Source organism: Chiloscyllium plagiosum, unplaced genomic scaffold (genome assembly GCF_037043375.1).
Source record: "Chiloscyllium plagiosum isolate Xiang-an unplaced genomic scaffold, Cpla_swu_hap1 HiC_scaffold_46, whole genome shotgun sequence".
Classification (NCBI taxonomy): Eukaryota; Metazoa; Chordata; class Chondrichthyes; order Orectolobiformes; family Hemiscylliidae; genus Chiloscyllium; species Chiloscyllium plagiosum.
In genome coordinates this window covers 11,437,794-11,450,636 of record NW_028270184.1, presented here as the reverse complement: position 1 = coordinate 11,450,636, position 12,843 = coordinate 11,437,794, and the positions used below count along the sequence as shown (strand labels likewise).

General features: G+C 46.9%; 1 protein-coding gene across 1 annotated transcript; it reads right to left on the bottom strand.

Moving 5' to 3' along the window:
* Window positions 1-6,384: 6,384 nt before the first annotated feature.
* Window positions 6,385-8,934, bottom strand: LOC122543880 (RNA-binding protein 4). The gene has a single exon (XM_043682738.2). The coding sequence runs from the start codon at window positions 8,798-8,800 to the stop codon at window positions 7,940-7,942; it is 861 nt and encodes a 286-aa protein (XP_043538673.2). The 5' UTR covers window positions 8,801-8,934; the 3' UTR covers window positions 6,385-7,939.
* Window positions 8,935-12,843: the final 3,909 nt, after the last annotated feature.

The following is a 12,843-nucleotide window of genomic DNA, read 5'->3' as shown; positions in this document are numbered from 1 at the left end:
ATTTCGACAGCCACTACTTACTTGGGGGTTTGTTGAAATTCGGGTTTTAATCACTAAATCAGCCAAGCTTTCATCACAGGCCAATTTGACATCAGCACCATCCCAAATGGCTCCCCTTTCCAACAGGCTTAGAGTTCTAACTATTCGGAAGTTATTCAAATGGATTTAAAATGTCAAACTTCTGCCTTTGCAGAGTAGAGACTGGCACTTGCCACTGAACTTTCATGGTAAAAGCAAGGTTATCAGCATCTCGGTCAGACTCTGCCAAAAAAACATAGCCAAATGAGACATGCTCCGTCTGCATGTAAATAGGGCTGCACACAGGAGTGCAAGGCAACCACAGACTGCTGAGAATTCAGGAACTAACACCGTGCTCACATTGTAACATAGACGCATGTGTGTGGGACATGAACTCCAGAGAGTGAAAAGAAATTGAAGCCTGCCAAGCCTGGATTGCAAACTTTTAAGCTTTTTATCCTCATAGCACAACCAGGTTATTTATGTGGTGCTAGAGAAGGTAAAAAAGTACTTTCATGAGGCAGTGTCCAAAACTACAGGGCACAGATTTTAAGGTGAGAAAGATCTGATGGGTAAATCTTTCATGCAGTGGGTGGTGCATGCATGGAAAAAGCCACCAGAGGACATGGGGGAGGCTGGTCCAATTACAACATTGAAAAGGCATCTGGATGGGGACATGAATAGGAAGGATTTAGAGGGACATGGGTCAAATGCTGGCAAGTGGGACTAGGTCAGACTGGGGTGTCTGGTTGGTGCAGGCAAGTTGGACTAAAGATTGTAGGACAGTCATACAGAATGAAAACAATGTCACCTAAGCAAAACTTCAATCGCTCTTGAATCCCCTTTAAAATCCAAACTGATGGTGACTAACACAAGGCAGATTTACTGCAGTGGACGTGGGTCATGAGATGGTGATCGAGGGGTTTGGGGGAAAACAGTTGGAGCATCATCAACAGCTGCTTGAGATGCACTCAGGATTAGATAGCTGCAATGAATACAACGGACAGTTTTGTGGCTAGCATCCAGAGGTAGCCAGGACTGTCCTGCAGAACAAAACCTCAGGTTGAAGAACAGGATCCTGGTCACATTTTAAACATCTATTGGCCTTGAATCTATACCTGAATGACCCACTCAACAATGTGAACTTCAAATGCTTCAATTAACTACTCCATCCCAATGGCACCTCTGAAAAGGGCCAGAGTGCCACTATTACTTGGGTGTACAGCTCTCAGCCCATCCTATACTTTAAATAATCTTCATTACATTTAAAGGTTTACAGGGCAAAACTGGGAACCCATCAAACAAAACCTTAATGAATAACAAACATGGACTCTACATACACACTGGTTTTAATCCATTGGTGGTCTTAAACAGACAATGCTGCCATGATCTGATTGAAGGCTTAATCAGAATCCCTACAGCGTGAACGCAGGCCATTTGGCCCATCAAGTCTATGCCGACTTACCAAAGAGCATCCCACTCAGACCCACACTCCATAGTCCCACATCACCCACAGCTAATCCAACTAACCTGCACATCTTTGGACTGTGGGAGAAAACTGGATCACCCAGAGGAAACCCTGCAGACATGGGGAGAATGTCTCCGTGGAGTTGGCAGTTGCCAGACGGTGGAATTGAACCCAGGCCCCTGACACTGAGGCAGCAATGCTAACCACTAAGCTGCCAATTGTTTGGCATAGAAAGCAACACCAGCAAACCAATCTTGTTGTTAATTTGTATCTTCCTCCCAGGGCAAAAACAGGATAGCCACAATCCTGAGAACAGTGAATTTTAAAAAAAAGGGGCCAGCAGAATGGAAATATCAAGCATTTCCTTATGCACTCTGGGAATTAAACCATTGGGAACTCTCGCCTCCCAAATCTTGCAGACTGGGCACAGGAGTTCAAAGTTCAGATTCCTGAACAGGTCAGGTTGCAGGAATTAGCAATATACTGTCTGATTTGACAGTCCAGTTGAACCTTTCATTCTGCTGTCACAGTGAGATTTACACCAGGGATTTAGTAACAGGCAGAGACTGCAGAATCAGTTTAGTGGGTGAAGGCTTTGTTTGGCATCTATGAAGGATATTGACTGGTTGATGCTACTCTACGGGACTATGAAGATTTCCTGAGGAACCTTCTTAGTAAGTTATATTTAGCAGAAGTCAGCCAGGCTTTGGCCTGTCCAATGGATTCAAAAGGTCAGGGCAGAGCCATTTTAAGCCAGCAATTGAGAGAGACAATAGTAACTCTGGCTGGGAGTGACTAGTAGGTTATCAAACTGCACTGTAAAACAAAAACCTACAAAATGTGCTTATTCCTATACTCCAATCCACTTGCAATAAAGGCAGTCATGCTATACAATACCTTCACCAATGCCACGTGAACCAATGGGATAGCTGTTTCTAATGAGTGCACTGTCTGTATATCCACATCATTAACACATTCTGCTTTCCTCAGCTTCCAGTCAGAGACATGACAGTTTTTCTCCATCACACTTCATCTGCCATCTCACTGCCTCTCACCTCCAATTAACATACACAAACTTCTTTGCAACTCCTTGCTTTCTCACTGCCCACATGCATACCTGGCTTTGTATGAGAAGCAAACTGAAATACACAACATACACTTACTACCATCTCTGTCCAGATCACAAATTGATTGTGAGCTGCCCCCACAGGTTGCCAACTTCAAAATGTCTCCTTTATCCCTGGTCTTTGCTTTGTAGTCATTCATATAGCACAGACACTAAACTAGCCCCACCTGCCTGCTCCTGACCTATACCCCTCCAAACCTTTCCATTCAAACTCATCCAAATTGCTTTTAAATGCTGTAACTGTACCTGCATCCATCACTTCCCAATTCCTCAGGAAGTTCATTCCACATTCAAACTACCCTGTGTAAGAAAAGTTGTCCTCCACTTTTTTAAAAAAAAAAATTCTCTCCTTACTTTGAAAATATACACCCTTTTTTGAAATCTCCCATCCTAAGGAAAGGACAACTGCCATTAACCCATCTATACACCTCAATGATGTTATAAACTTCTAAGGTCACCCCTCAACCTCCTACGCTCCAGTGAAAAAGGTTCCAGGCTTTCTTTACAACTCAAACGTTCCACACCCAGCAACATCCTGATAAGTCTCTGAACCCTGTCCAGTTTGATAATATCCTTCCTAAAACAGGGTGATCAAAAAACTCAATATAGTACTCCAGAAGAGGCCTCACCAATGCCCTGTACAACCCTCAACATCATGCCCCAAATCCTATACTCAGCACTGAGCAGTGGAGGCAAGTATGCTAAATGCCTTTTTAGTGCCATGGCTATGTGACGCAAAATTCGAAGAACTATATACCTGCATCCCCGTGTCCTTGTTCTACAACACTACCCAAGGCCCTACCGCTAATCGTACAAGACCTGCACCTATGTGTTATGCCAAAATAAAATACCTTGCATTTTTCCAAATTGAATGCCATCTGCCATTTTTCAGCCCATTGACCTATTTGATTAAAATCCCTTTATAATCTTAGAAAACCTTTAGTCTAATATGCCACCAATTTTGCTGTCACCCACAAACTTACTAACCATGCTTTCCATATTCTCACCAAATCATTTATGTAATGAAACAAAACTAAACCCCAAACCAATCTGTGGAACACCACCTCCAGTCCAAAAAGCAACCTTCCCCTATCAGTCTCATATCTCCTGTCTTCAAGTCAATTATGTATCCAATTGACAAGCTCATCCTGAACCCCATGTGACCCAACATTACTAATTAGCCTTCCACACAGAACCTTGAAGGCTTTACTGAAATCCAAACAAACAGTAACTGCTGCTTGACCATTCTTTTGGTAGCTTCTTCAAAAAAAATACAGTTTGAGATATTATTTTCCTTTAACAAAACCATACTCACTATCCTTAATCAATTCCTGCCTCTCTATGTCCACAAATCCTACCTTTTAGGATCAACTTATCCACAACCAAAGTCAGATTCTCAGGTCTACAGTCCCCTGGTTTCTTCTTGCAACCCTTCTTAGATAAGGCATACATTAGCCACCCTCATCATTCATTTCACAGTTAGAGATGATGCAAATATTTCTGCAAGGGGCCCCATAATTCCTCCCTTACTTCCCAGTGGCCTGGGATACATTAGTTCAAGCCCTGGGGATTTATATTCTAAAGCCTCCAGAGCTTCCTCTTCAACAGGAACTCAAAACTAAATATTTCAGTTCTCTTGCCTCCACTTCTTTCTCAACAGAAAAAATGGTTACAAAATCTTTAAAGATCCATACCCTCCCTCTCAATGAGAGTTTAGATTATCTTTAACCCCATTTGTCAATCCTATCTCATATCCCCTCTCATTAGTGCCTTCCTAAGAATGCCCTGATACTCTGCATATGTGATTTGAACCCAGTTGTCTCTATCTAAGGATTATCTTCGTTTTGACTGGATCCTCAATATCTTTATTCATCCCTTGTTCCTTAATCTTAGCAGCCTTACCCTTCACTCTAACAGGAACATAATGCCTCCAAACTCTTGAAAGCCAGCCACTATTAGACATACTTTTACCTGCAGTCGACTCCAATCAACTTTTGACTCATTAAAATTTGCCATACTCCAATTAAAACTAACTTTCACAGGTTTTATTCTTTTCTATAACTATTTTAAAAACTAAGAATTATGACTGCTAGACCCAAAGTGGTCCTCTACCACTTCAGTCACTTGCCTTGCCTTATTACCGAAGAGATCAACGTTTGTACCTTCTCCAGTGACAGATTTTTCACTATCCAAGCCTTTCACACTAAGGTAGCCCCAGTCAAATGTTGGGAAAATTGAAATTCCCCATTATCACAACCTTATTTGCCGATATATCTAAGATTTCTCTACATATTTGCTTCTCAATTTCTCTCCAACAGTTCATTCCTCTATTGATGCCCAAACATCACCCCCTAAATGAGCATGGCCTTATCCTATAGAATGCCTTTTGGAAACCTTGGATGTTGAGGTGCCAGTGTTGGACTGGGGAAAACAAGGGCAGAAGTCGCACGAGACCAGGTTAGTGCCCAACAGGATAAGCTGAAATCGCAAGCTTTCAGAGCACTCCTCTTTCGTCAGGTGATAAGAAAGACACACATCTCTACTGGACCCTTTTATCTACCCCAATTAGAGCCTCAAAAAAATGCCCACAGTAACTCCGTCCAGTTGGACAGATTGCCCAACTGCATGAGTTAACACTTCCAGTTGGAGGTCATAGCATTTTTCAGCCGCATCATGCCAGCTGAACTAGCTGAAGCTCCCCCATCTCAATTGAATGCTATTTGCCAGTTGCCAGCTCATCCACCATCCCTGCAGCTAGTTTTATAGAACCAGAGGATAAAAGCCACTGAGGTTCAGGTTTGCCCAAAATGGGGTTGGGGCAGGGCAGATCAGAGGTGCCAATCAATGGGGAGGTCATACGGCACTAAATCCAGACAACGAAGGAGCTTTCTACATCAATGAAACTTCAATCCAGATCTCCAAAGATAGGGGCTGGAGCAAAAAAAGAAAGCCTGTGAGAAGACACCCACCCTCCTTCCTTTCATAGAAACTCTATTGGCCATTCAGCCCATCAAATCTACATCGTCCATCTGTTCAGCATCCCACAGCCCCCAATCCTTATAAACCCAACATTTCCCACGACCAATCCACATAACCTATACATATTCGGACATTATGGGCAATTTAGGATGGCTGGTCCGCCTGATTTTTACCTTTGGACCATGGGAGGAAACAGAAGCACCCGGAGAAAAACTCACTCATGGGGAGAATGTGCAAACTCCACATGGTCACCAGAGACTGGAATCGAACCAAGGTCCCTGGCACTATGAGGCAGCGATGCTAAACACTGCCGACACAGTCATATCACCATGCTGCAAGGCCCATCCCACAAGCAGACAATCACCTCTATGCACATTTTACTCAGCATGATGTGCTCACATTATTTGCAACTGCCACTAGTCGATATTTGCATCAGGAAACAGGTGCTTTGAAAGGGTCGGAGGCTCTTTCAAGAGCTCTATGTATCCAGGCATGTGGCCACACGGCAATGGACTGGCCAAACACGTCACGAGTTAAGGAGACAGTTAGGACTGGAGCTGACCAAGGTGAGCCGACTGAAAAGAAAATGCCCCGTATTACATTCAGACTACCAAGACTCTAGTAAATGGACTTACCTGATCTGGAACTCAGTCGCTTCCCGACAGAAGAGTCGGCAGTGAATTAGAGCCCTAGATGCCATGCAGAGAAATACCAGAGCCCCAGGGAGAGTTAATCAAAAAAGGACAGGAGGAACCCACTTCAAATACAGCCGAAATCGAAAAGGAAACCCAAGAGCCGTCACAAGTTTTATTCACACAAGGTCGAATAGGAAACGACAAGTACAGAGGCGATTACATTGGTTTCTACACCGTCTTCATGCGCTAGCCGATTTTTTTTCTTAAAAAAAGAAAGTGACGTCCGAATAAAAGCAAATGCTATTACAACTTGTCGGCACTTTACAAAATGGTTTGCTCTCCAATAATCTACACATCAAATTGAGCGGCGCCCGTTTCTCTCCCACCCACCCAACCCCAACCCACTGCGATAAACAATGCAACAAGATACAGTTCACACGCCACGGGCAAGGCAAATCTACAGCGGCGGTCCTTTTAAAGACGGAAAAGCCATTCGGCGGCCAATGTGGGTTCGGTCACAGTTTCACCCCCTCCGATGCCAGTCCAAACCCGGTTAACTTTACACGGACGAGGCTTCAATTACTAACGCCGACCCGAATGCGGACTGTTTCGGTCAACCCCCGGTGAGCTGGATTTGGGGAAAGCAGAAAGGAGCAGAGGAACACAAACCAGAGATAGGTGCAAAATAAGGGAGTGCTGCAAACTGACAGAGCTCCGGGCACCCCAGCTACATCACAACTGTGTTTCACTAACACCCCACTGCCGGCCTGCCCACCTTGCCCCACTCCCATGTCCTAATCTGAAAGATGTGCACCATCACCAAGGGAGGGGGCAAGGGGGTGGGTTCGTGATGAAAAGTCAAACTTCCACGGCTCAAGTCTTCCGTTGCCCGTCTGCAACTGCAGCACCTCTTGAAACAAAAAGAGAGATAAAGAGGATTAAATGTTCACAGAGGCACTCTGGCTTGCTTTGCACACTTAAGTGCTAGGTCAAACGCCATGGTTAATGCAAGGATCCACCCCTTTTAAAAACACACAAATGGGGATAACTTTACCCACAGCACTCAAAGCTGACCGACAGAGGGCATTGATGGTGGTAGCTGAGGAAAGAGGGGAGCAGCCCATGCTAGTGTTGAAACAAAACACTCATCAGGACAACACACAAGAATGTCAAATTTCACAATACATAGTCAGAGAAAAGGCTGCTCATTTGCAAAAAAGCCAATTGCAGTGGAGAGACACCAAGAGGGAACTACCCAAGGTGCTAGATAATCCAAAAGCCTCAAAGCTTGAAATCCTGTTGGCTTAAAAAGGGTCACTCTCAAGTAGCGAGTGCACTTGGAATGATCCATCACTCGCTGCCAAAACACAAAACTTGAGGTCTTTCGTGCCATGGATTGCTCAACCACAGGCTTGGCCGAGTACAGCCAGTACTCAGTCTCTCACAAAACTCATTCAACTTGACTTCTCCTGTTAGCCCTGACAAGTGTAGGCCAGCAACATTCCAGAGAGGGGTGTAGACATCCCTGGCTCTGGGCTGTAGCAGCTCATCTTGTAAATGGGAGGGCGGAGGTGGATGCAATCGGGAGCGCCTGTGGTGCCGATTACCCCTTCAGTACCCTCCCAGGTTACAGGGCACGCTTACCCTGGGTCACCCCCCTTCTCTATGTACCCCTTCCCCTATTACCACCGCCACCCCCACAAACAAGAATACTCAGTAGCCCCAAATCTTGCTGCTGTAACCGTTGCTGAGGTGGCCACCGTCCTGGCCGCACCGGAGGTGGGCACCCCTCAGGTAAGGAGGGGGAGGCGGGGGTGGCATGGGGGGAGGAGGAGGGGGCGGCGGCGGAGGGGGCAGCCCGCGGCGGGGGTCCCGGGCGTAGGGCGGCGGGAGGGGGGGCAGCGGGGGCAAGGGAGGGGGCGGCAGCAGGCGGCGGCCGTACGGGTCGTAGCGGTAGTAGCGGGGGGCGAAGGGGTGGTGGTGGGGGGGCGGCGGCGGCGGGAAGGGCAGGCGGCGGCCGCCCGGGAAGCCCGGGGGCGGCGGCAGCAGGAAGGGGGAGCCCGCCTCGCCGGGGGGCAGGAAGGCGGCGGGAGGGAGGCCGGGCGCCGCGGCGGGGCCCCGCGCCGGGTTGGACTTGGAGAGCTGCACGTAGATGCGCTGGCCGGCCAGCTCGGTGCCGCTGAGGGCGCGGATGGCGTCCAGCGCCTGCCGCTCCTTCTCCATGTGCACGAAGGCGTAGTTCTTGACGATGTCGCACTCGACCACGCGGCCGTGGCGCTCGAACAGCGCCTGCAGCTCCCGGGTGCTGGCCGCCTCCGCCACGTTGCCCACGTACAGCTTGGTGGCGTTCCGCAGGCGCGCCGTCGCCAGCTCCACCGTCAGCGGCGAGCCCCGCACCAGGCGGCCCCGCAGCTCCAAGATGGCGCGCTTGGCCTCCGCCTCCTTCTCCATGTGCACGAACGCGTAGCCGCCCAGTACGTCGCACTCGTTCACCAGGCCGTAGGCCTCGAACAGGACGCGCAGGTCGGCCGCCGGGCACGAGCCCGGCAGGTTGCCCACGAAAATCTTCACCATCTTCCTCGTCTGTCGTGGGACGGGGGGGGGGGGGGGAGGCCTCCGGACCGACTCAGTCGGGCTCCAGGTTGGCCGTCATCGGCGGTCGGTCGAGCGGCGGTACCCTTCCTCCGCTCCGTCCGGCAACCTCTCCCGGTGCCAGACTTAAGAGCCGTCCGCCCGAAATGGCCGCTTTATATAGCGCCGCCTGACGTCATCACGCAAGCCCGTCGCCATGGGAACGTGCCAACGCGCCGTCTCATGGCTCATCCTTTACAGAGGTTACGCAACACCAGGTTACAGTGCAACAGGTTCAATTGGAAGCAATAGCTTTCGGAGCGCTGCTCCTTCATCAGGTGGTTGTACGAAAGCTATGCTTCCAAATACACCTGTTGGATTATAACCTGGTGTTGTGTGATTTTTATCTTTGTACACCCCTGTCCAACACCGGCATCTCCAAACCTTTACAGAAGAACCTCAATTTTCTGAATATCAGTTATCTGGATGGAGGAGAAAGTGAGGACTGCAGATGCTGGAGATCAGAGCTGAAAATGTGTTGCTGGAAAAGCGCAGCAGGTCAGGCAGCATCCAAGGAGCAGGAGAATCGACGTTTCGGGCATGAGCCCTTCTTCAGGAAGGGCAGGGTAGGACAGTGTTGGTGGGAGGACGGGTTGCTGTCTAGTGTCTTGAACGAGGAGCGACTCAACAGAAAACTCCAAGCCCCAGAGGAGAGGCATTGAATCAATTAACCGAATAATCAATTATTCGAATGAAATAGTGCACGCCCACCTTGTTCGGATAATCGAAGTTCCTCTCTACTTCCGCCTCGTCACTCTTGGCTCGCAGCTGGTGGTTGTGTCCAGAGTGTGGGGTGCTGGAAAAGCACAGCGGGTCAGGCAGCACCGGGAGGAGCAGGAGAATCGATATTTCTGGCCTTCCTGAGTCTATTCTCCTGCTCCTCAGATGCTGCCTGACCCGCTGGGCTTTTCCAGCATCAGCCATGATCATAATGAATGGTGGTGCTGGCTCAAAGGGCCGAATGGCCTACTCCTGCACCTATTGTCACACCCTGGACTCTGATCTCCAGCATCTGCAGTCCTCACTTTCTACTCGCAGCTGGTGGTGAGAGTTTCCACCCCCAACTTCCTGAACACCATTGTAAAGTCTGTGAATGCAGAACATTTATCATAATTCTAAACACTCTATGATCTGTATGCTCCTCTACGTTATTAGATTAGATTAGTTACAGTGTGGAAAAAGGCCCTTCGGCCCAACAAGTCCACACCGACCCGCTGAAGCACAACCCACCCAGACCCATTCCCCTACATTTACCCCTTCACCTAACACTACAGGCAATTTAGCATGGCCAATCCACCCTAACCTGCACATTTTTGGATGGTGGGAGGAAACCGGAGCACCCGGAGGAACCCACGCAGACACGGGGAGAATGTGCAAACTCCACACAGAGAGTTGCCTGATCCGGGTATTGAACCCAGGTCTCTGGCGCTGTGAAGCAGCAGTGCTAACCACTGTGCCACCGTGCCGCCCTTATCTTCAAGTTACCTTCTGCCTGTACGGCACACAAAACAAATGTTGACTCTATTGTACGTGGGTGCAATAATTCAAATCACTGAACTCGAAAGGTTATCTCTGTTTCTCTCTCCACAGATACTGCCAGACCTGCTGAACTTCTTCAGCATTTTCTGTTTTTGTTACAATTCTGGAGATTTTCCTGGCAGTAAAAGGGTCATTTCAGAAAGATACATACATTCCAATCCAAAATCATGAGACTTTTAAGGAGAGAATAATATTGATCTTAGCAGTTAATTCTGTTTGTAGCACAGAGAAACATCTCAAACTGAAGGACTGTGACAATAGTAATTTAGCAAACGGCCGATCTGTAGGGTGAACAGTCTGTGCTCCCACTGTTTCTAAGCTTGGCTGGTTAGGGATCCTCAAAATTTGGGTGGAAAAATAAAGCGGGACTTTCACTTCAAACTCCAACGTTGAAGGAATTTCTTCTCCTAGAGACTGTTGAATGTCTGGAGTTTTTCTCTGCAGCCCTCTGAGAGTTTGAAAGCTAGTTCAATAGAAATTTTAAAAGAGGCAGCTGGAATCTCACTATTGATTCTCACTAACAAGCAGTGAAAAGTCTATTAACAATGATTACCTCTTATTGTGAGCCTTATCTCGATTCATTAAAATGCAGGTTCCCAATCTCCCAGCTGCCAGATAAAAACTAGATTTTGGATGCAGGTTTGCTTACTGAGCTTGAAGGTTCATTTTCAGGCGTTTTGTTACCCTACAAGGTTACATTTTCAGTGGGCCTATCCATGCCCCTTTCTATTTATATTTTGGGGTTTCTTTGGGTTGGTGATGTCATTTCCTGTGGTGATGTCATTTCCTGTGGTGACATCACCAACCCAAAGAAACCCAATCATGTAAATAGAAAACAGGGATTTTCAGCAGTGCTTTGCCTGAGGCCCACTGAAGATGTTACCTTGTAGGGTAACAAAATGCCTGGAAATGAACCTTCAAGCTCAGCGAGCAAACCTACATCCAAAACCTCAACCTGAGCTACAAATCTTCTCAAACCTCGATAGAAACTAGATACCAAGAATTTGCCAATAGGTACCTGGTGACTCCATCTCGTCATTCTGTCCTCTGTACCAACGTCTCAGGGTATGCCCAGTGGGTGATCCTAACCTTGTATGGGCAAGTGGACAAATATCCAGCACCTGGCTCTTTCAACCCTCTTTTATGTGATTTTCTCCTGTAATAAGAGAAACGGAGGAGTTAAGTGAGGTCAAAGTGAGTATCATCGCTGTTAGCGCTGAAGTGATGCAGGTCAGTGAATAGGCAGCAGACAGGACGTGTGGGGATTAGTTGAGTGGTGAGAGCGCGTGAAGGAAACATTGCCTGCAATAGTGAGAATGGTAGAGCATGAATTCTTGGTGGGAGGTGAGTACAATAACAGGGAAAGATTGAGAATGATGGAGGCGAGGACAGGATGTTACTGTGCTAGAGGGCCTGAGAAATAAGGAAAGATTGTTTTCCTTGGAGCAGCAAAGGTTGAGACAGAAACTGATAGAAGTACATAGGTATATGAGGGATAGGCGTAGGACGCCACTTTTTCCATTAACTGATGGGCCAATAACCAGAGGGCATAGATTTAAGGTAAAAGGTAGAAAAAGGTATAAGAAAAAAAATGGCAGAAGGAGAGTAGTGTAGATCTTGTATTTGTTGCTGTGTTGGAGGTTTTTCTTGTAACTTTCCTCTGTTTTTTTCTGGAGCAGGAGCAACTAGCTTTTAATTTAATTGTTTTTAGAATTTTTATAATCCAGAAAAAAGTGAGGAAGGAGAGATTAGATTATACGGAGATTGTGGGAGGTGCCTGGAGGTGTGGTCTGTTACAACACTGAAGAGACATTTGGACAGAAGCATTCATAGGAAAGATTTAGAGGAATATGGGCCAAACAGAGGCAAGAGGAACTACTTTAGTTTGGGAAACTTGGTCAGCGTGGAACAAGTTGGACTGAAGGTGTATGACTATATAAGAGAGTAGAGAAGAATGTTTTTACTTAGGAATTGGGACTCGGTGGCTCAAAGGGTGGTTGAGTCAGAAACTCTTAAAACATTTTAGAATCATAGAACCAACTGTGCAGGAGAGGCTCTTTGACCCACCAAGTCTGTACGTTTCAAAAATAAACTAAATCTACACTAGACCCTCTTTCCAGCAATAGCCAAGGTCAACTGAAAATTTCAAGTCAATTGTTTTTTTTTGATTGGTAATGTTTAGATAATCTCTACTGTTGCCAGAGTCTTAAGACTATGGACCAAAGCCTGGAAAATTGGCTTAATATAGTCAGAATTTGTTGACTGGCCCAGTCACAATGGGCCATGCGTCTTCTTTCTGTGCTGCAAACAGTTGTGAGCCTAAGATTTCAGCAAGAATTTCCAAACATATGCAAAAAGTTTAATCAAAATGCAGCAGCTCAATCACTTTGCTAAACTCATTGTGATAACCCCTCCCAGGTCCATGGAGAATCACTAATTAATCTCCC

Excerpts from the sequence above, each read along its gene's own strand:
- LOC122543880 (XM_043682738.2), bottom strand. The coding sequence starts at position 8,800 with ATGGTGAAGATTTTCGTGGGCAACCTGCCGGGCTCGTGCCCGGCGGCC.